At 44.0% G+C, this 24,927-nt stretch overlaps 1 protein-coding gene across 1 annotated transcript in view; it reads left to right on the top strand.

The window, feature by feature from the left end:
• The first annotated feature begins 5,066 nt into the window (after window positions 1–5,066).
• LOC145417187 (serine-protein kinase ATM-like) overlaps window positions 5,067–24,927 on the top strand; it is an 89,405-nt gene continuing 69,544 nt past the window's right edge. Inside the window, exons 1-7 of the mRNA XM_080285961.1 lie at window positions 5,067–5,390; window positions 6,980–7,210; window positions 12,448–12,712; window positions 13,795–13,888; window positions 16,596–16,727; window positions 20,741–20,894; window positions 22,084–22,203. Coding sequence (XP_080142087.1) covers window positions 5,067–5,390; window positions 6,980–7,210; window positions 12,448–12,712; window positions 13,795–13,888; window positions 16,596–16,727; window positions 20,741–20,894; window positions 22,084–22,203 — 1,320 coding nt within the window. The remainder of the gene's footprint in view (window positions 5,391–6,979; window positions 7,211–12,447; window positions 12,713–13,794; window positions 13,889–16,595; window positions 16,728–20,740; window positions 20,895–22,083; window positions 22,204–24,927) is intronic.

Here is a 24,927-nt window from a genome sequence, read left to right as displayed (position 1 = left end):
TGATGATGGCAATGATGATGATGATGATGATGATGATGGCAATGATGATGGATGATGGCAATGATGATGATGATGATGGATGATGGCAATGATGATGATGATGATGGCAATGATGATGATGATGATGATGGATGATGGCAATGATGATGATGATGATGATGGATGATGGCAATGATGATGATGATGATGGATGATGGCAATGATGATGATGATGATGGTGATGATGGCAATGATGATGATGATGGACGATGGCAATGATGATGATGATGATGATGGATGATGGCAATGATGATGATGATGATGATGGATGATGGCAATGATGATGATGATGATGGATGATGGCAATGATGATGATGATGATGGCAATGATGATGATGATGATGGATGATGGCAATGATGATGATGATGGATGATGGCAATGATGATGATGATGATGGATGATGGCAATGATGATGATGATGATGGATGATGGCAATGATGATGATGATGATGGATGATGGCAATGATGATGATGATGATGGATGATGGCAATGATGATGATGATGATGAACGATGGCAATGATGATGATGATGATGATGATGATGGATGATGGCAATGATGATGATGATGATGGATGATGATGGCAATGATGATGATGATGATGGATGATGGCAATGATGATGATGATGATGGATGATGGCAATGATGATGATGATGATGGATGATGGCAATGATGATGATGATGATGGATGATGGCAATGATGATGATGATGATGGATGATGGCAATGATGATGATGATGATGGATGATGGCAATGATGATGATGATGGCAATGATGATGATGATGATGGATGATGGCAATGATGATGATGATGGATGATGGCAATGATGATGATGGTGGCAGTGATAGCTAGGATGGTGATGACAGTGGATGATGGCAATGATGATGATAATGGTTTTTCATTTTTTTCTGGCACACAGGGTACAGTGTTGGAGGAGGTGTCGCGTGAGGAGTGGCGTGGCGCGGTGTCGAGTCTGCTGTTGATGCTTGGGGTGGTGGCGCTCAACTCCCCTTACCTGCGCTCCCGTGCACTGTTTGCCCTGTGCCGTGCAGTACCTGAGCAGCGTGTCAACCCAACCCTTATTGCTAGACTCTGTGCCAGGTGTTTGTTATGTGCTTACTCTCTACCTATCTATATATACAGTACCCTCGCGTCCAAGACAGTAATAGTGATGCCTGGGGGTCCCATCTAGGATGAGAAACGTCTTGGACCAACATAAGACCTTATGGAAAAAATTATTATTGTCACGAAATCTTCAAAAAGTTCCTCTGAAAACATCAACCTAGATCTGTTTTGGCACCAAAGCAAATTTCCTCACCTTGAAAGTGTGTGTTTCTGAGCTTATGATCTGCAGCTTAGGAACTCTCATATCTCCAGCTTAGTAGCCTGAGGTAGTTGGTGGTGCTTCAAGGGGTTAGCAGACGGTTTCCTAGGCATGGAGAGGCGCAGTAACCTAGGAGCAAACGCTGAGGCAACACGCAGTAATAGTGTCCATGATGCACTGGTGAGAGACAAAAGCAAGCCCTGCCTGCTCATTATGTGACCAGATGCCAATATTTTATTGGACAACATCTCAACCACGTCACTCTCCCGGGCACGAGAATCCTGTTGGACCGGGAGAGACCGTGATGGCTGTAGTCTCCTCAGTTTTGGTCCGTTATGAACCGTTCCATATTGGACGTATTCAGCCGTATTACAGCAATATTTTGGATTATTATTTATGGTCTTTGTCTTGGCTGCAAAACATCTTGGACACGAGGGCACTGTACTGTATATCTGTGTATCTGTTTGTTTACCTATGTATGTATTGTATATCCATCTATCCTTTCACTCCATTCATTCATTCTCTCTCTCTCTCTCTCTCTCTCTCTCTCTCTCTCTCTCTCTCTCAGTACTCTTTTCACTCTAATTTGCCTTCAGGTCTGGCTAAATATTGAGCAGGTTAATTAGTATTCCATTCTCTCGCCCCAAAAGACTAGTAATTGACTGTTACTATTTTTCTGTCTCTCTCTATCTCTCTATCTCCAGTATAGCCAGATGCCTTAATCCCGTAAGGGGTGGCCACAAACAAATCTCCTCCATGTTGCCTGTCCCCTGCCATTTCATTGCCTTCACCTCAATGTACACCTCCCCTCTCACATATACCTCTACTCCATCCCCACATCTCTTCCTCAGTCTCCCCCTCCACCTCACACACATAAACTCTCCTAGTTAGTCTTTCACTCCATTCTCCCCACATGGCCAAACCACCTCAGTGTGTTTCTCTTAATGCTTTCTCTCACATCCACATCCACACCACATTGCTCCTTCACTTTCTCATATGTCAGTCTGTCTGTCCATTTAACCCCACATGCTCCTCTCACTCTCCATCCTCTCCACATGGCCAAACCTCCTCCAGGTATTTCTCCAAACGCTTTCTATCACATCCACATCCACACCACAACGCTCCATCACTTCCCCATTTGTCAGTCTGTCCCTCCACGTAACTCCACATGCTCCTCTCAACTTGCTTTTACAGACAAGAAACATAATGGCAGTGATATAAGTGTTTGGCTGACTTGCACAGATAAACAAACCTTCTTCAGTTCATTCCCTATCCCCAGAAAGGACAATGGTGGTTTGGAGAAGGGAAATATAACCCTGCAGTCCATTGGGTTCATCTATCTATCTGTCTATCTATTGCTAGACGCCATAATCCCATAAGGGGTGGCCACAAACACATTGCCTCCATGTCACCCTGTCCCCCGCCATATCACTGCCCTGCTCCCAGCTCACATCCCCCTCTCTCATATACCTCTCCACTCCATCCCTTCATCTCATCCTTAGCCTCCCCCTCCCTCTCTCCCCTTCCACCTCACTCACATACAGTCTCCTAATCAGTCTCTCTCTCTCCATCCTCTCCACATGGCCAAACCACCTCAGCTGTATAAGTTTGCATGATGCTGTTTTTACCGATGAGAAACTGTTGACTATGATAACTGAGTCCTAGATCAGGCCTGGATGGGATGATGTGTGACAGACTAGCCTATCTATCCATCTGTATACCTAGGCTGTTTCCCTCAAAGAAAGGGGGTAGCCAAGAGAGGACGACACTCCCAATTTACTCTCACACACACACACACACACACACACACACACACTTATTCGTATCATAGCCCCAAGGGGAGAAAGGACAGAGCCTCACCGCACCACACCGCACGAGTGTCTCTTCACAGCACTGTTGCATCTTTATCTCTTTTCTGTCACTACTTCAATGGTCACTGCTCCTCTGAACTGTCTGCATGCATCCCTCCACCTATTCAATGGACGCATAGCACCCGTCTAGCAGCAAACTCTCATCCCTTTTCTGTCCAACTCTCTAATGCAAGAGTTAACTGTTACTCCTGGTCCTTCATGTATGCAACAGGTTAACTCGGGAACTGTCTCCCTCCGTGTGTATTTCCTACTTCCTACAATCTCCAGTCTTTCTAACGCATGTGTCCAAGTATCTCGAAATGAACGGATCTTGAATTAGGCTCTCTTGTATTTTTTTTTTTTTTTCATAGAAGGAACGGACTACAGGGTCCTGGCCTTTCGTTCCTTTTTCCTTGCATTAAAAAAAAAAAAAAAAAAAAAAAACTACGTCTGTAGCAGGGTGAGGGGACTAGGGACCCCCTCCCCTTTTTTTTTTTTAATTCTCACAGTGAGACAGACTAGCCTAGTAGGTTAAAAGTTGAACAGATAAAATACTGTATTATATGGGTTCAGTACTGGTTAATTTTTAAACAAGGCCATTACTGTAATAATGATGACTAACTAATTACAGTAAAACCCCCTTATAATGGACTAATCGGGTATAGCCCAGTCCGATCAAGCCAAAAATCCTTTACATCCAATATCCCTCCCTGAGGTGGGATATCAAGCATATGTTTGAAAGTAAATGAGAACAATGACTTATTCTAGTGTTAAAAATGAAAACTATACTCATTTAACACCAACTTGGCCCATAATTTTGTTCTTCTGCAGTTTATTTCACATCCTTGTCATTGCACTTCTTCATAAAACGTATATGTTGTGATCGAGCTGGCTGGATGAATGTTGTGAGGAGAAGTGCATGATCAGGGATTTGGCATGCCTTTTTAATGTGGCAGCATCTAGATTGACTCAGTCGGATACATTTATGTGAAGCTACAGACGTGGTGAATGTTTTGGCGTATCAGATAGAGCCAGGATTCCGGGGGCTTGAATGATGAGTGAATGAAAACGTGGCCCATTGGACTGGGCAGCTTTGGGCTGTCTGGACATTGCTACTCCTCACCCTGCCCTAGGGTGGGAAAGAAGGTCCGGATGATGATGATGATGCTTCTGATCCATCTTTCCCTTTTTAACAGACATTTTTTGTTTTAGTCAGTGAGGTCCAATGGCTTCATAGTTTCCATTAAATCTGATATCCAGTCTGTAAAGGTATATAATAAATTCACTCTTATAATCATTTTGTGGTGCTGGATAACCAAGGGTGGAACTGTCTTCCTCTGTCTGTATTTCCTACTGCCTATGACCTCCAATCTTTCAAACAGTGTGTCCAGGCATCTCGAAATGAACAGATCTTGAATTTGACTCTTCAGTATCTTGTTTTTTGTTTTTTCTTGGAGGGAACAAGCTAATGGGGTTCTGGCCTTTGGTTCCTTCTTCTGTGCTTAAAAAAAAAGGGATTAAATATTGGGTTGGGTCCTGGTGAAATATTGAATAGGATAAATACAACGTTAATCATCATCATCATCATCATCATCATCATCTGGACCTCCTTTCCCACCCTAGGGCAGGGTGAGGAGTAGCAATGTCCAGACAGCCCAAATTTGCCCAATCTAATGGGCAACGCTTTCATTCACTCATCATTCAAGCCCCTGGAATCCTGGCTCTATCTGATGCACCAAAAACATTCACCACATTCTGTAGCTTCACATAAATGTATCCGATAGTGTCAATCCGAACACAAAACCTAATTAGCATCTGATGGTCGTTTGTGGCACAGGATAGCCGAGGGTATGCAGTCCAGCCAGGACGAGGTGGTGGGTGAGCAAATGCCCTACCTGGTGTTGCAGTGGTTGCGACACGACTACACCATCACCGACTTCCCTCCGGCCCTCCACTCCTGTCCCTCCAGCGCCGCCTTCCTCTCCAAGCACTGCGACACACTCATGCCCGTCCTCCTGGAGAGCGATCGCAGCTTTGCAATTGAGACAGTGGCGCGCAGCAGCAGTGTGGATGTCAAGACCCTCCTGGGGAACAATTTCCTGACCCTTATTATTCGCATCTTCCCCTACATTGCTGTGGACGATGCTGGCACTGATGCTCTGCCCAGAGCTAAGGTAATACAGTTTTTATTAGAATTTGTATATACTGTAATATCTATACAGGCCAACCTCGCTGTACAGTCTTATTATTTCCCTGGAAAACCAATTGGATAATGACCAGTTGTATTTCAAACGTAGGGACTGAAAAAAAAAAAAAAAAATGAATATAAAATGGCGCCTTGTTGTGGATCATAGCAATTGAATACACAAAAATGGCAATTGTGTATTGACAAAGGGGTGCTTAAATGTTGGACTTGTACAGTGTGCTGCAAGGGTGTGGGAAGTGACTCCATTTTGTGCAGTGTTTGTAGTAAGTGGGTGCATAAGAGATGTAGTGGTATTAGAGGTAGACTGTGATGATGCTGGTTTCTGCTGACAATAATGGTACATTATACAGTATGTAGTGGAGACCACTACCTGTCCACCCTCAGCCTCACAAACCCTTACCTCCAGCCCATCTCAGGTCTCTATGTGGTATGTGTTTCTTCCCTATTGTGCCCTCGTCATCACTGTCTATTAACCTAACCTGCCGGTGTGTGTCTGATACTTATCATAACACTGTGTAGGTGGTCAGTGAGTTTATATTGTTGCAAAAGGGAAAATTTGGGTTTACAAGTGGGGTGCCTGGTATCAGTTAGGATAAATCGCGTAGGTTTTGGGCTCATGTTATCATGCACTGGGTGTAGTACCAATTATGTGACGTAACCAAGGGATCACTGAAAAAAATATCTATCTACTAGCAATTGCCAGACACCATAATCCCATAAGGGGTGGTCATTTGACTTTGAGTTATTTGTTTTATGGGGAGGGGCACTAACCCTCCACCAACCCACTTGTTGACACGTAGGGAGCATGTATGGTTTGGTTACATGGTTACCACCCAGCGTGGTAAATGGTTTCTTGGCTTACAGGAAACCATTTGGCTTGTCACTTAGTGTAAAGCCACCTGTAAAGGAAAGAAAAGCAGTAAGAAGTTACAGGAAAGATGGGAGAAATAGGAAGAGAGGAGGGCAGGCACGGAAAAAGAATGATAAAGGCTAAGGAAGAAGTAGGCAGCACTACATCAGGTGAGTGGATGATAGTCGCCACCACGTACCACCAAGGGATGGCAGTAATATAATATCAAGTACAGTATATCATATTGCAGGTTTCAGTTTAGCACCTCCCATCACATAGTTTTCCAATGCTCACAACCCTCCATACCTTTCTGTAGATGATGCTGACACAACACTATGCCCAGAGCAAAAATAATGCATTTTCTTTTGTAAACTGCATATAATCCAGCTTTTGTTTAAAGGTAATTAGCTGATTTGGACACTTGGTTTAGCTTCCAGTCTTTAGCAGACATTAGCTGTGTGTATGTGTGTTATGTATATGTATGTGTATGTTTCCAGCAACTGTTGTGAAGTAATCAGCTGGTTTTGGCACTTGGTTTATCTTCCAGCCCAGGTAAGCACCATGTGTACCACGGCCAACCCCAGTACAGGGATTCCCTATCAGGAAACATGGCATAATACTTCCCTAGGGTGGGAAATGAAGTTGAGATGATGATGGTGGTGATGATGATGTGTACATGTATGTCTGTATTTCCTTTGTATCAACAGATCATCATGGCAAAGAGGCATTACAAACTGATAGAGAGAGAGTTGGGTGGAGAACAAGTGAGGGAGCTGATGAAGACGCACATGCGCAGCATTGTGTTGGGGGTGATACAGCTGGCCCACAGACCAGAGGAGATGGGGACCAAGGAGCTGGTGTGGACCCCAGTACCACCACACTTCCCACCACCTGTCATTCTCACCACACTTGCCTTCATTGGCAGGATGTATAACAAGGTAAACACCACAGTGATCTGCTTTGTGGGTCATCTGTTGTGCAGCAGTACCGTTTATGAAGTCAGACTCATGTTTATAATAATAATGATAATAAACATCTGGTATTTTTGCTCAAAAGCACCATTTCTTTTAAAGGAATTCGCTGAAGACAAGGCACATGACTCTGAGGTTGTCATTATTGTGCCCTGGCAACCTACCAGTCAACAGTGTGTCCGATTTCATGTATAATACGATGTGCCTGTGATTTGAGTATAATGTTCGTGTATAATATGATTTGTGCATAATATGATACGAAATCAGATGTATTGTTTACGGATAGGTTGCCAGAGTACAATAATGACATCCACAGGGTCGTGCGCTGCGACTATAGTGTTTCAAACACCATGCTTGTGGCACTGATGAGGAGCTTACAGTTGGTGGCATTGTGTACCCTGGATGGAGGAGCTGCACCATCCACCCAGGAGCCAGACCTCATCATATTTCCTTGCACTTTGCCATGGGAAGGCCCCAAGTGTGACCCTGGTAAAGCACTGTCTGCCAGAAGGGGGCACTGGGTCCCTACATGGTGTATGTACTGTACTGTACCTGCAACACCACCAAATACAACCAGCTGCCTGTGTGTTGTTGATGGATCCGCTTGGCCAAACAAACTGGGATTAAGCAACAGCAGCAAAAATATGTGCTGCATACTGTACAGTAACCTCTCAAATAACGCGAGGGTTAGGTTCCTGGAGAGGTCATGTTGGTTAAAAACGCATTTTTGAAACATAATTTTCTCATGAGAAACAATGGAAATACAGGGGTTACGTTCCTGGACTGTGGGAAAGTCTACCCATTTGGGGAGTTATGCTGCTCTAAACTTGAAAGCAACAATAGTAATTTGAAGGAAAAGCCACGTAAAAAACAAAAACAGCATATCTGGGGAGAAATAAACAACATTTGAGCCTTAGTTGGGCCGAAGCTTTGTTTACTTCTCCCCAAATACATACTGTTTTCGTTTTTTACGTTGATTCTCTTTCAATTCTGCTTCATTCACGGCATTGTGAAAGTCCCTCAACATTATTAATGCATTAGTAGGTCATAAAAACACTACAGTAAAAGCAACATTTTCATTACAGTAAGTAGGTCATAAACAATAACAACACAGCCTCACTTCATCTATGCATCACTTGTCGTCTGCTGCTGTCCCTCCTTACCCCTCTACCCCACCTCCTGCCGCTCCCCACCATAAATTTGTTGTCCCTCCTCGCTCTGCTGTCCTTCCTCTTCCTCTGACTCCCGTGCTACTGGTGGTGATAACTCCCTTAAGTTTTCTGTCTTCTTCATAAAGAACTGCTCTATCTTGGTCAGAGTGGTTTTCTTCTTTCCGTTCTGCAGCATCAAGTTGTAACAATTTAGATCTACCATCACTTTCCTAGCCAAATTTTGTCCGAAAATGAGCCAAATTGCTCAGAATGGGGCCAAACTTCACTTTCGAATATTATAGTTTGAATAAAACCAATTTAATCAACAGACAAATAAAAAATTGTATTTATGCATAAACTGCCACACACGGTCTATCAGCTCGGGACTGTCCAAGGCGCGCGCGGCTAATTTGAAACCATCACGTACATGTAAAGGCGCGTTAAATCGAGAAACTCTTGTTCGTTAAACATATCTCCTTAAATATTTGCTCATGTTAAAACAAAAACGCGTTTTTTGAAACTCGTGTTAGTTGAGAGGTAACTGTATATGCATCTGTACAGTGACAAGAATTACGATGTCTGTTATATACAATACAAACTTCGTGTGCAGAAGTGGCAGCAGCTGAACCCATAATCATCCACCTCATTGCGTCTGTCAGGATCAGGAAAAGAGACAGGCTTTGAGCAGTTCTGTAAAAGATGCAACAGAATTCTTTAGAACAACTGATGCTTTTAAGTAACAAAGATGAAGCATTATTATTTTTTATTTTATTTATTTATTTATTTTTTTTTTTTCATTATGTCTTAAGTACCCTGTTTGGTGGTAGAGAAGATGCCTTCATGTGGTGACGCTGGTATAACTGGGTGACTCTGCAGCCTGGTTATGCAGATGTCCCTCAGCTTCCTCCCTGTCCCCCAAAGAGAATAGTGGACTGCTAGACACACATCACCTCAGTCTGTGGTTCACTGGCTTCACATTTCACTTGAGCCTATGGCTACATGTCATTAGTATTTATTGTTAGGAGAAATGAATTAAAATAAATTATGTTCATATGTTGTGGTAGGTGGGGGCGCTCACCATCCACTCACTTGATGTAGTGCTGCTCTCAGGTGTCTGCCCTTGCCTCTCCTCCAACCTTCTTTCCTTCCACCCTCTTCTGTCTTTCCTTCATTCTTTCCTCATCCTTCTGCCTACAGGTGACTTTACACTCCCTCTTCTGTCTTTCTTTCCTTCATTCTTTGGTAACCATATAACCAGATTATGGCGCCTGGTGGTTTAGTGGGTAATTAAGGCGCTCCAATTGGATTGAGCCTGTGTAGGTTTATATCCAAGGGGTGGTTGGGGTTTATTGCTCATGTAATGCCACTCAGGGATGAGTGAGGCTGGTCACTCTCATCTTAAATGTCAGGACCAACTTGCCTAGCCCCGGGCTCCTATGCTCCTCATGGGGCAACGTAGGATTGGATGATGGATGGATAGATGGATCAGTATTGTATAACTTATAATTTTTCTACATGAACTTGGCCCAAATGTTTGTCCATTTGCAGTTTATTTCATGTAGCAGTAGTCCAGTGACAGAAGTTAATGTTGTGGCTGTACATCCTTTTCTCAGCTTTTTTCCTTAATAGCACCATATTTTAGTGTTTGTGTCTGGACATTGCTACTCCTTATCCTGCCCTAGGGAGGGAAAGGAGGTCTAGATGATGATGATGATAGTGATGATCCTATAGCTTACCATTCAGGATGGAAAGATGGCAAATTTATGTGTAGTTAAAGTGAACAGAGTTAAGTTAATGTCATCAGTACCATGTAAACTTATGAACATTCTCTGTCCCTGTTTCATACCACACCTGCATTCACTGATGGGAAGTATGGTGAGGTAAGCACTCCTAAGCTGCAAGTCGTTTACATCTGTGTGTGCACTACTGGCTTGTGTTGACATTTTCACATGACACCAGCTCCTTGCCAAGCCATTTATATGTGCTTATTGAGATCAGTGACTGTGCCAGCATGTGTAGAGGTTTTCATTTTATAACAACTCTCGAATATGTCGTTTATGTACACTTGCCGAGGCCAGTGACTGCCCTGGCATGTGTGGATCTTTTCACTTGATAACAGCTGTCCATCAGGTTGTTTATGTGTGAAGGCAAGTGTCTGTTCGTGCATGTGTTTGGTGTTTTCTCTTAAAACTGGCTCTCCATCAAATAGTTCGCATTTGTGTGTAACTCAAAAACTCTGCTAGCATGTGTGGATTTCTTGATTTGGTAGCAGCTTCCCAGTAATGAGAGCCTTCATGTGGTGCTGTACACCCTTGGGGGAGCAACTGCAGCATCCACCCAGGAGCCAAACCTCCTATTTCCATGCACCTTGTTATAGGAATGACCGTGGTGAACAGAAGCAGTTGCTTACCTGTGATTGACAGGTCTGTTTGGTCAGAGAGACCAAGGTTAAACAACAACAAATTAACCCTTTAACCGCGGGCATTGTTTTGACCCGACTGGCCTCTCCCGCGGGGGTTCCAGCCAAAATGTAAACAAACTTTAAACCTTTATAACTCTGCACAGAATAAATCTAGAGCGAAAAATAAGGTACCATTAGAAAGTACTAACCTTCGGCTTTGCAATGATATAGGTTTCATGATTTCGTTGACTATCACTGGATGGGCAGTGCCATTAGAAGTGAGCGATCTAAAATCACTATTTTTTGCTCGCACACCATTACCAAATGCCAACCTCATTCTGATAATAATACTATAAACATATATGAACACTGCACATACAATAAACACCCAGTCTGTGTTCACTGAGGCAGGTAAAAGGCACTGTAATTGCCCGCACTTCACTGCCACATCAGCGGTGTTGTAATCACTATTTTTCGCTCACACACCATTACCAAATGCCAACCTCATTCTGATAATAATACTATAAACATATATGAACACTGCACATATGATAAACACCCACTCTGTGTTCACTGAGGCAGGTAAAAGGCACTGTAATTGCCCGCACTTCACTGCCACATCAGCGCTGTTGTCACTCACAAAGCTGGACAGATACTGATGCGTGTTTGGTCAGGGGTGGGAAGTGGGGGCCCGGGGGGTGGGAGGAGGGAGGTGGGGGTTGGCTGGAGTGAAAGAACTTAATAGCTACTCTCCCTTGAAACAATTGGCACACGGAAAAACGCGCGGTATTCAAAATATTCACAAACATTCCAGAATGACACCTGCGGTTTGGTCCAGTTTTTGCAATGTCATTCTGGAATGACACCCGCGGTTAAGGGGTTAAGAGGAGTATGGGAACAGTAGTTGAGAGGCAGCCATAGTGAAAGCTGTGCCTGTGTGCAGATACTGAATAATGCTGGTACCTGTGTGCAGATAATGAATAATCTATCTAGCTATCTACCTGTTGCCAGTCGCCTTAATCCCATAAAGGGTGGCCACAAACAAATCACCTCCATGTCACCCTGTCCCCTACCATTTCACTGCCCTTCCCCCAGGTCACACACCCCTTTGTCATATACCTCTCCACTCCATCCCTCCATATCATTGAAATGAATACTGAATAAATGCTGGTATATGTTGTGTAGGTGATGCTGTGCTAGTGATAGATGGTGGTGACCATCATCCACTCACTTGATGTAGTGCTGCCTACTTCTTCCTTAGCATTTATCATTCTTTTTCTGTGCCTGCCCTCCTCTCTTCCTATTTCTCCCATCTTTCCTGTCACTTCTTATTGCTTTTCTTTCCTTTACAGGTGGCTTTACATTGAGTGACAAGCCAAATGGTTTCCTGTAAGCCAAGAAACCATTTACAGCGCTGGGTGGTAACTATTTAACCAAACCATTCGTGCTCCCTACGTGTCAGCAAGTGGGTTGGTGGAGGGTTAGTGCCCCTCCCTGTAAAACAAATAACTCAAAGTCAAATGCCCACCCGTTAGAGGATTATGATATCTGTCAATAGATAGATAGATAGATGCTGTGCTACTTGCTGATACTGTAGTAAATGGCAGCTTTGCATACTGCTTCAGAGCATAAAGATAATGATGTACCTACAGCACCAGCCACTGTTTGCAACACTGGCCAGCGACTACATTGACGATCTTCATTACATCCTGGAGCGCTGTGCCAGGGACCTGTGTGAGAGCCGCACCCCACCGGCCACCCGCCAGGCCCTGACGGCCCTGGAGGTGGTGGCTGAGGCCCTATTGCCCTGCCTGGCCCACCACTGCCACCGCATTGCACCCGCCGCCCTGCGCTGCCTCACACACACCCTCACCACACACCTCCACACCATCGCCACTACCGCACCACAACTGGCAGGTCAGGCACTACTTATTTTTCTTCTTCTGTCTTCATTTTCATTTTGATGTCCAGCTCCTCTGTCACTGTTGTCATCATCATCATCATCATCATTGTCAAAATCACCTGCTCTCATGCACTGCCACTGCCTCACACACACCATCACCTCGCATCTCCACATCTCCACTCCCCCAAGAAAGAAAGAACCTGAGGCCTAGAGCTTGCAAAACATGTACCTTCTAAAAAAATTATATGCAAAAAGAAATCCATATTCAAGTTCCATTCAATCAAAGTGCCTGGACACACTGACTCTAAAAACTGGAGGTGATAGGCAGTGAGAAAAACAGAGAGGAAGTCATTTGCACAATTGACCTGTTGTATACGTGAATGACAGAGTGCAGGTGATTTACTTTGATGAACTGTCACTTTTAGCAAGCCAAGGAGTAGATTATTGTTGTTATTGTTATTAAAAGTAGAACTGTTGTTATTATTATCAGTGTTGTTGTTTATCATCATCATCATCATCATCCAGACCTCCTTTCCCACCCTAGGGCAGGGTGAGGAGTAGCAGCATCCAGAGAGCCCAAGTTTGGCCAGTCCAATGGGCCACACTTCCATTCACTCATCATTCAAGCCCCCAGAATCCTGGCTGTATCTGATATGCCAAAAACATTCACCACATTCTGTAGCTTGATACAGACATATTCGATAGAGTCAATCCAGACGCTGTCACGTTAAAAAGGGGTGCCAAATCCCTGATCATGCACTTCTCCTCACAACATTCATCCAGCCAGCTCGATCTCATGTCAGTCCCCTAGCCTCACCAACTTCCACACCTCTCTTCCTTACACACTCATCCACCATATCCCTCCACCTTCTCCTTGGCCTACCTCGCCTCCTCCCTCCTTCAAATTCGCTCAGGTATACCTTTTTCACCACTCTATTGTTATCCATTCTCCCCACATGACCATACCATCTCAGTACACTCTCCGATTCTGGTGTCCACAGACTTCCTCACTCCAATAAATAACATAATAATAAAAGTAGTAATAGTAGTAGTAATAATAATAATAATAATTGTAATAATAATGTTTTGCCACCAGGGTATTGCCTCCAGATCCTCTCCAAAGTGTGTACCTTCGCCTTGGAAAATTTCCCTCAGCATTTGGCACCACTCGTCTCACTCATTTTTGGACGGTAAGACTGGTGGGACTGTTTATTTAACCCCTTCGTGGCCGCCGGCGTCAAATCACGTTTAGCCGATGAATGGCCGCCAGCGTCATTTGAGTGCGGCCTATAAAAAACTGCAAAAATTTTTGGGAAGTGAACAAACGTTCTGAACGTCTTCACACAGACCTACAGTACACTACACTCCCATACATTTCATCAAGCAGTTCAGAGCCTGCTGCTGTGATGAGTGGATTTTCGATTATTTCGTTCCTGGTCATGCCTAAACAAGCACAACTACACCCATTATCTTGACCCAGGCAGAACTTCATCTTTGTCCTCTCTTGCAAAACACACACAACCACCTGTTTACGATTATGAAGTAACACTGGCACATACAAAAAAGACATGATAATAAGTGAAAAATACATTTTTGTCTTGGTATCTTTACCTGTTTGCTCAGGTTTGCTGTAATGGTTTGGATCATTAGATGCTGTGCAACTTGTAGAAAACTGTGAACACCTTCGGGAAGTGAACGAAAATCTGGGACATGAGACTGACCTTGACTTCACCCTCTCACTGTAGTCTCACATATCATCTGTCAGCTCACCACCTGCTGTCGTGATGATTGGATGTACGATTTTTTCGCTCGTGGCCATGCCTAAACACACATAGTTACACCCATTACCTCGACCCAGACAGAAAATACAATCATTTTCCTCCCTTGCAAAACACACACGACCACCCTGTTTATGAGACAGCAATATATATTGCGAAAATAACAAGGTAAAATGATAAAGATGAACGTAAAATGATAGAGATGAACATGTTATGACGGAAAAAATACGTTTTCCCCCATCTGTAAACGTATTTATTTCTGCTTTGTATCTGTATTCGTAATAATTAGACTTGTTCTTAGTTCTGAAACTGCATTACGATTCTATTTGTAGCCATCCTCGTGGTGTGGGAGCTGGAAGTTGCGACTCAACTTCCTTATTTCCAATCGGATCTGACCCTCCACTTTATTCTCCCGTGGCAGAATCTAACCTTGGAGGACGTGCAGTTTTCTCATTTAGGACCGAAAATTGAACTCTTTCGCTCCTTTTTTCAAGCATGGGCACAACGATAACGTAAAAAATAACACGAAACTACCATAAACCAATGTTATATCAAATAGGTGAAAAAGTATTCATAACATTTTTTTTCCAGCCATTCCTAACAGATTATGTACTGAAATTGTTTTATATCATCATATCTCATATATGCACAACATTTCAGCACCATTCGTATTGTTTTGGGAGGTAAAAATAAAAATAACAACACCTGCCTAGTTGCGTTGCGGCAGCGCCTCTGGGCTGCGATATCGGTTGCCGATATTTCTGCAACTTCCGCACTCCATTGCAAGCCACAAAATGCGTCTAGGAAGCTGGGATTTGCACTGTTAGGTGCATCTGAATTTTCTGTTCAATATGGCAAGAAAAAATAATCAATTTTCGAAACTTCAAAAAATGGCCCTGGCGTCGGCCTGGCGTGCACTGAAAATTCTGGGCCTTCAGCCACGGAGGGGTTTATTTATTCATGTAATTATTGTTGTTCTATATATCTATTGCCAGATGCCTTAATCCCTTAAGGGGTGGCTACAAACAAATCACCTCCATGTCGCCCTGTCCCCCGCTGTTTCATTGCCCAGCTCCCAGCTCACACCCCCCTCTCTCATATACCTCTCCACTTCATCCCTCCATCTCATCCTTGGCCTCCCCCTCCCTCTCCCCCCCCTCCACCTCACTCACGTACACTCTCCTCGTTAGTCTCGTACTATCCATCCTCTCATTATTATTAGTAGTAGTAGTAATGTTGTTATTATTATTATTTTTGTTATTATTGTTTTGTTATTATTATTAAGACTTTCTATATCAGTTTGGGAAATTTTATTTTTATTATTTTTGTAAGTATTATTGTCTTTCTTTCATTCTTTCCTCTTCCTCCTGACTATTGGTGACTTTACACTCCCTCTTTTGTCTTTCTTTCCTTCATTTTTCCCTCATCCTTCTGCCTGTGGGTAACACTGCGCTGAGTGACAAGCTGAATGGTTTCCTGTACACCAGGAAACCATTTACTACGCTGGGTGGTAACCATATAACCAAATTTTGGCGCCTGGTGGTTTATTGGGTAATTATTGCGCTCCAGTCAGATTGAGCCGGTGAAGGTTTATATCCAAGGGGTGGTTGGGGTTGATTGCTTATGTAGTGCCACTCAGGGATGAGTGAGGCTGGTCACTCTCATCTTAAATGTCAGGACCAACTTGCCTAGCCCTGGGCTCCTACACTCCTCATGGGGCAACACAGGATTAGATGATGTTTGTGGCCACCCCTTAAAGGATTAAGGCATCTGGCAATAGAGAGAGAGAGAGAGGGGCATCAGAGATGGTGAAGACTGTGACAGTAATAATGATAATGCTCATGGTGATGACTATGATGATGATGATGACTGTAACAATGATGATGATCACGAGGATGACGTCGATAGCAATGACGATGTTGCTGATGATCATCAGTCATCATGGTGATGGCCATGAGATGATGAGGATGGTGGTGGTGGTGGTGGTGTTGATGATGACAGTGATATGTGGATGAGGATGAGGATGGCATTGACAGTGATGATGACAGTGATGTTGATGATGTACTGTAGTATTTCCTTGATAAATCTTTTTGTATATAACCCCACTCTATGTGTGCAGGATGGTGGATGCATGCCGGGGCGTGAGTGAGGTAGGTGAGAGGGGGTCGGAGGTGCTGGGGGTTATGCTGCAGAGTCAACATCCAGACATACGCAGGAGCCTCACTGAGCTGCCACCCATCCCTGATCTGGAGTAAGTATAGGCTTGGTATCAGTGCTTAGTTTTACATAACACTTAGTAATTGTAGGTGGTAATATTGTGTAACTGCAGCTGGATGTAGTTAGATAGAGAGAGACTGTAGATGTGGAGAGGATGGAGGATGAGAGTTGGATGCAGAAGGTGAAAAGTATGAACATCAGGGGTAGGGTTGTGAAAGACAGACCAAAAAAGACCTGGGATAACATCATAGAGTGTGACCTCATAGATAAGGGACTGAATAGGGAGGCTGCCAGAGATCAAGCAGCATGGAGAGCCACTGTTAGGTGACGAAAGCTGACATTTACGTGCCTGTTGGAGCCATTATAAACGATACAGTAGATAGATAAATTGATTGAATGATTTTCCCTGCATACAGTTTATTATGTTTATCATGGTACCTGAAGCCCTCTCACATGAATTCAGAAATGGACTCCCGTGGGAGATGTTGTATGCTGATGATTTGGTGTTGATTGCAGAGAACGAAAGGGAGGCGGAGGAAAGATTTAGGAAGTGGAGAGATGGTATGGAGAGGCAGAGGAAAGATTCAGGAAGTGGAGAGATTGTATGGGGCTCAAGGGCTTAAGAGTAAATGCAGATAAAACAAAAGTGATGATATCTAGGGTTGGTGACGGTACTGTCAAAGACGAGGGAGAGTGGCCATGTGCAGTTTGCCACAAGGGCGTGGGAAGTAATTCCATCTTGTGCAGCTGTAGATAGATACTGTAGATAGTCTTTTAGGTTGAGGAAGCTCCCTAATGCCTTTCCCAGGTGATTTATTTTGCGTATTACACCATACAATACTCTTCTGTGTCATAAATCATTCCAGTGCCACCATACTCAGCATAAATAAGATTCAACATGATATTAACCGACCATATTTGAAAATAAATAGCTAAGGAAGAGGTGCTAGGGAGCTTCTTTAACTGACAAGATGGACTGAAGAGATGCCATAGTGAGAAACAGCACTCGATATCCAAAGAGAAAGACTCAGGCTGGACCAAAGGCAGCAGTTAAGTACTCTATCTGTGAAGGAAGGATACTGGTGTTTACAATTCTGTGGCCCAGATTTTTGTCTTGTTCCAGGTTATTTGAGAGGGGCATGTGGAGTTACATAGAGAGATGGCTGACAAATGAGGAAGTGAAGGGCATTGTGGTGTGGATGTGGATGTGATAGGAAGCATTAGGAGAAACACAGTGAGGTGGTTTGGCCATGTAGAGAGGATGGAGAGTGAGAGACTGATGAGGAGAGTGTATGTGAGTGAGGTGGAGGGGGGAGAGGGAGAGGGAGGGGGAGGCCAAGGATGAGATGGAGGGATGGAGTGGAGAGGTATATGAGAGAGGGGGATGTCAGTTGGGAGCAGGGCAGTGAAATGGCGGGGGACAGGGCAGCGTGGAGGCGATTTGTGTGTGGCCACTTCATATGGGATTAAGGTGTCAGGCAATAGATAGATAGCTCAGCTCATTTGTATAATTTATAAAGGCTCCAACCTTCTTGCATATAACAGCCTTGGTCACATGGCGGCTTTCCACAGTGCTTGATCTCTGGCAACCTCCCTATTCAGTCCCTTATCCCTGAGGATAAGGGACTGAATAGGGAAAGCCCCAGGAATTGATGGAGTGTGTGGTGAAATGCTGAAGCATGGGGGAGAGATAGTAGTACAGTGGATGTGGAAGATGTGCAGATTGGCCTGGGAGGAAGGTAGAGTCCTGGAGGATTGGAAGTCAGGTATAATTATTCCCTTGTACAAAGGAAAAGGGGAAAAACAAGTGTGTGGTAATCATAGGGGCATTTGTCTTCTTAGTATAATAGGAAAAGTGTATGGTAGGATACTTATAGACAGAGTTCGAGAAAGAACAGAGGAATTAGTTGGAGATGAACAGGGAGGCTTTAGGAAGGGAAGAGGTTGTGTAGATCAGATATTCATTCTTAGATCTTTAGTGGAAAAGTTTCTAGAGAAGGGAAAGAAGTTGTATGCGGCTTTCATGGATTTGGAGAAAGCATATGACAGGGTGGATAGACAAGGATTGTGGAAAGTGTTAAGAATATATGTAGTAGATGGGAAGTTGTTGAATGCTGTGAAGAGTATGTACGATGGTGCGAAGGCTGCAGTGCGTGTGGATGGTGAACTAAGTGAATTTTTCTCTTTGGAGGTTGGGTTGAAACAGGGATGTGTCATGTCTCCATGGTTGTTCAATCTGTTCATGGATGGGGTAATAAAAGAGGTACAAGGTAGGGTAGTGGATGTTGGAGTGGCCCTGGTGAGAGAGGATAGTGTTTGGAAACTCCCTGTACTGTTGTTTGCAGATGATACTGTGTTGTTGAGTGAAGACAAAGCGGAGCTGTAAGGCTTGGTGGATGAGTTTGAGAGAGTGTGTAAGAAACGGAATCTAAAGGTGAATGTAGGGAAGAGTAAAGTGATGGTCTTTGAGAGAGGTGAAGTCAGTGAATGTAGAGCGAGGTTGGATGGTGAGGAATTGGAAAATGTGAGTACATTTAAATACTTGGATAGTGTGATGAGTAAGGATGGAGGTTTGGAGGATGAAGTGCTTGAAAGGGTACAGCAGGGAAGAAAGGTTGCTGGTTCTTTGAAAGCAGTGATAAGAAACAGGGAAGTGAGCATGGAAGTGAAAAAGTTACTATATGACAGTATTGTGATACCAACTCAAATGTATGGAAGTGAAGCTTGGACGTTGTTGGAAGGACACAAGTCAAGAGTGAGAGCAGTGGAAATGAGTTATTTAAGAGGAGCCTGTGGAGTCACATGGAGAGACAGGCTGACAAATGAGGATATAAAGGACCATTGTGGTGTGGATGTGGATGTGATAGGAAGTGTTATGAGGAACACACTGAGGTGGTTTGGCCATGTGGAGAGGATGGAGGGTGAGAGACTGACGAAGAGAGTGTATGTGAGTGAGGTGGATGGGGGAAGAGGGAGGGGAAGGCCGAGGATGAGATGGAGGGATGGGGTGGAGAGGTATATGAGAGAGGGGGGGGTGAGTTGGGAGCAGGGCAGTGAAATGGCGGGGGACAGGACGACATGGAGGAGATTTGTTTGTGGCCACCCCAAACGGGATTGAGGCGTCTGGCAACAGATAGATAGATGGATCCCTGAGGTCACACTGTATAACCTTACCCCAGGTCTTTTTCAGTCAGCCTCTCACAACCCCACCCACGATGTTCACACTTCTCAATGGCAAAATAAGACAATACTATGGCTCACTGTCCCTTCCACAGCACTTCTTCATGACTAGCATCACATCATAGCATTAATCCCTTGTTTCAGCTCGGTGTTCAAGATGGAGAGATGGCAATTTTAGGCCAGGTTAGAGTGAAAAGAGTGGAGTTTGTTATGTCAGATTGTTATTAGTCAGATATAACAAGTGGCACACGGATATTTGGTGGAGATATAGCAAGCTGATGATGATGATGGTGACGATAATGATAATGACGACAATGTTGATGATGATAATGATGGTGTTGCTGATGATAATGACAATGATGATGATGATGATGAGAATAACAATGATTATGTTAATGTTGATGATAATGGTGATGGTGACAATAATGATAATGATGGTGCTGATGATGATGGTAATATTGATGATAATGTTGATGATGACAATGACAACGATATTGATGGTGATGACAATAACATTACTGATAATGATGATGATGATGCTGTTCACTGTATTCCAGGGCTTTTGCTGGTCTGGCCACCCCAAGGACGGCACACAGATGATGACTAACAACGATATTGATGATGATTATGATGATGACGATGACAATGTTGATGACAATAATGATGATAGTGATTATGGTTTTGATGATGTTGATGACAGTAATGATGATGGTGTTGATGATGATGATGATGACATTGATGATGACAGTAATGATGATGATGATGATGACAGCATTGATGATGATGATGATGATGACATTGATGATGATTATGATGATGACAGTGACAATAACAATGATGGTGATGATGCTGTTCACTATATTCCAGGGCTTTTGCTGGTCTGGCCACAGCAAGGACGGCACACAGAGGGCTGTTGAAGCAGCATCACGGATTCCACACATTGGCAGAGGAGGTGGAGGCGTTCCTTACCTTCCACCCAGACCACATCCACACCTACGCACTCACCCACCTCCACACAATGGTACGCCAGGGTTATCCACGGCCCCACCTTGCCTGCCACAACTACCACACATCCACCATGACCCACCACCACTACCAGCACATTACCACAACCCACCACAACTACCAGCACATCCACCTTGACCCACCACCACTGCCAGCACATTACCACAACCCACCACCGCTACCAGCACATTACCACAACCCACCACAACTACCAGCACATTACCACAACTACCACACATCCACCACAACTACCACACATCCACCACAACTACCAGCACATCCACTACAACCGCTCTACCTACCGCAGCTACCAACACATCAACTACAACCCATCACAACCACAACTACCTGAGTCTTGCTACTATTACAGCATGCAGTCTCTCTCTCTCTCTCACACACACACATCCTGTAGTAAAGAGAAAGCTGAGTATATGTGATATGATGCACTGTGTAGGCAAGTTAACAGTGGTAGTGATAGGTCATGATATTAACCCCTAAAGGCTGACAAATGCAGACAGGCTTTTTTTTTTTTTTTTTTTTTTTTTTTTTTTTTTTTTTTTTAAGGTAAGTGGGGGCACTCACCATCCACTCACTTTGTGTAGTGCTGCTCTTGGGTGTCTGCCCTATCCTCTCCTCCATTCATTATTCCTTCCATCCTCTTCTGTCTTTCTTTCCTTCATTCTTTCCTCGTCCTTCTGCATACGGGTGACTTTACACTCCCTCTTCTGTCTTTCTTTCCTTCATTCTTTCCTCTTCCTTCTGCCTGTGGGTGACTCTACACTGAGTGACAAGCCAAATGGTTTCCTGTACACCAGGAAACCATTTACTACGCTGGGTGGTAACCATATAACCAAATTTTGGCACCTGGTAGTTTAGTGGATAATTATTGCGCTCCAGTCGGATTGAGCCGGTGCAGGTTTATATCCAAGGGATGGCTGGGGTTTATTGCTCACATAATGCCACTCAGGGATGAGTGAGGCTGGTCACTCTCATTTAGATGTCGGGACCAACTGCCTAGCCCCGGGCTCCTATGCTCCTCATGGGGCAACACAGGATTGGATGATGGGTGGATGGATGGACTCTAGTTCTAATATGTAACTTACCTAGTGAGGGTACTGTATAATTTTTTGCCTGTAAACAATCCCTGGTGGGTACTTAAGTTATGAGGACATGGTAATATAAATGTGTGTCCATGCTGTCCCCAGATACAAAACCTGCGTACTCAGGTGGACCTGCTGTACCAGTGTGCAGGAGACGGCCAGGAACCACTGGCACATCGCCTGGCGTATTTCTTGGTCAACCTGGCATCATGTAGCAGGGTGAAGGTAAGATGAAGCTACTTATTGTATTGTCTATCCATCTATCTATCTGTAGCCAGATGCCTTAATCCCGTAAGGGTTGGCCACAAACAAATCACCTCCATGTCTCCCTGTCTCATGCCATTTTGCTGCCCTCCCCCCCCCATATTCCCCCCCCCCAAGGAAGAAGGAACCAAAAGTCAGGGGCCTGCAAATTGTCTCCTCCAAGAAAAAACAAAAATAAGATAACAGAGAGCCAGATTTAAGATTCATTCATTTTGAGATGCCTGGACACAGTGCATTTGAAAGTCTGAAGATTGTAGGCAGTAGGAAAAACAGACAGAGGGAGACAGTTCCAGAGTTAACCTGTTGCATAAATGAAGGACTGGGAGTAACGGTTAACTGTTGCATTAGAGAGTTGGACAGAAAAGGGATGAGAGTTTGCTGCTAGACGGGTGCTACGCGCCCATCGTAGAGGTGGAGGGATGCAAGCAGACAGTTCAGAGGAGCAGTGACCATTGAAGTAGCGATAGAAAAGAGATAAAGATGCAACACCTCCCTCTGTCATATACCTCACCACTCCATCCCTCCCTCTCATTCTCGATCTCCCCCTTCTTCCTCCCCCCTCCACCTCACATATTCTCTCCTAGTTAGTCTCTCACTCCATCCTCTCCACATGGCCAAACCACTTCATTGTATTTTTCCTGTTATTTTATACTGTTGAGTATTTGTATGTATTTCTGTGGATAGGGAAGTTTGTCATGGTTGGTAAGTAAAGGTGAGAAGTGGGTACGTCGGGGGCAGGGTTGTGAGAGGCAGATTGAAAAAGACCTGGGACGAGGTCATAGAATGTGATCCCAGGGTTAAGGGTCTGAATAAGGAGGCTGCCAGAGATCAAGCAGCATGGAGAGCTGCCATTAGGTGACCAAGGCCAATACATGAAGCATATTGGAGCCTTTATAAATGAAATAAAACTAAGGAAGGAATACAGTATTACGGTATATGCATTGTCTATAAACTCCCAGTTATCTTTCATCGCAATGTCCGCCCCAACACAATATCCGGCGCTCCTGGCTTGGCTCTGTTAATGAAATATCCGGCAAAATTATGCATTATTCGGCACCAAAACAGGACATAACCAGCAATTCTCTGCAATATCCGGCGTTGAGGTGTATCATCCAGCTTGTAAATGGTAGCCAGTGAGCGCTGTATTGCTGTATTTTATCATTATTGTATTTTGTGCCTAATTTTCATCTTTTACTCATGGGAATGTTTTTAAGATAGAGGATGGTGATGGATAATAACGCAGTGTCCGGCCCACCACCAAATATTGAGCTGATGGGGGGGTACTATGCAATATCCAGTGTTTTGCAATCCCCAGCACAGGGCTTGGCTGATTTACACCAGGTAATTGAGAGGTTGCTGTACTAGTGTGTCTTGGGGTACTTTTGAGAAGCCTCAGGAGATTACTGGTGTTTTTTTGCTTATTAGGAGATGCTGCATTAAGCCCAAAACAAGGTACAGACACTGCATACTGCCAGATTTATTAATTTCAGTTTTATTTTGCAGGCAATGAGAACGCTCACATATGAGTGTTTTTTCATAATATTATGTAAAAAAATTTTAATTCTTTCAAGGTGAGTCCCGTGCCTAATAATGAGGTCACAAAATACTTTGTAATGTTGTTCAGATGGTTTGTGGTGTTGACTATATACGTCAGGTGATGAAGATTTACCAGTTTTACACATAGGTATGAATATTTCTTGATTAATACTTTTATGGTGGTAGGTGAGGGCGCTCATCATCCATTCACCCGATGTAGTGCTGGTTTGGGTGTCTGCCCCTTCCTCTCTTCCTTCGTTCGTCATCTCTCTTTCCTTCATTCTTTCCTCATCCTTCTGCCTACGGGTGACTTTACACTCCCTCTTCTGTCTTTCTTTCCTTCATTATTTCCTTGTCCTACTGCCAACAGATGACTTTACACTGAGTGACAAGCCAAATGGTTTCCTGTACACCAGGAAACCATTTACTATGCTGGGTGGTAACCATATAACCAAATTATGGCACCTGGTGGTTTAGTGGGTAATTAAGGCTCTCCAATCGGATTGAGCCGGTGAAGGTTTATATCCAAGGGGTGGTTGGGGTTTATTGCTCACGTAATGCCACTCAGGGATGAGTGAGGCTGGTCACTCTCATCTTAAATGTCAGGACCAACTTGCCTAGCCCTGGGCTCCTACACTCCTCAAGGGGGAAACACTGGATTAGATGATGTATATATGTATATGTATTATTATTATTATTATTATTATCCAAGCTACCTCCCTTTCCTTGGGGGAAGCAGCCTAGGTATATAGATAGATAGATTATTATCCATCCATCCATCCATCATCCAATCCTACGTTGCCCCATGAGGAGCGTAGGAGCTCGGCGCTAGGCAGTTGGCGCTAGTTGTTGCTGTTTGCTGATGATACGGTATTGTTGAGTGAAGATGAATGGGAGTTGCAAGGTTTGGTGAATGAATTTGGGACAGTGTGTAGGAGGAGGAAGCTGAAAGTTAATGTAAACAAAAGTAAAGTTATGGTGTTTGAGAGGAATGAAGTCACAGTGTGCAGTGAGGTTGGATGGTGAGGATATGGAGAATGTGAGTGCATTCAAGTACTTGGGTAGTGTGATGAGTAAGGATGGAACTTTGGGGGATGAAGTACGTGAAAGGGTACAGCAGGGAAGAAAGGTTGTTGGTACACTGAAAGC

The sequence above is a fragment of the Coenobita brevimanus genome, chromosome 109, assembly GCF_032717465.1.
Source record: "Coenobita brevimanus isolate Jiangsu-jjx chromosome 109, ASM3271746v2, whole genome shotgun sequence".
Lineage (NCBI taxonomy): Eukaryota > Metazoa > Arthropoda > Malacostraca > Decapoda > Coenobitidae > Coenobita > Coenobita brevimanus.
The sequence above is the reverse complement of the archived record's forward strand: the minus strand, read 5'-3'. Positions and strand labels throughout refer to the sequence as shown.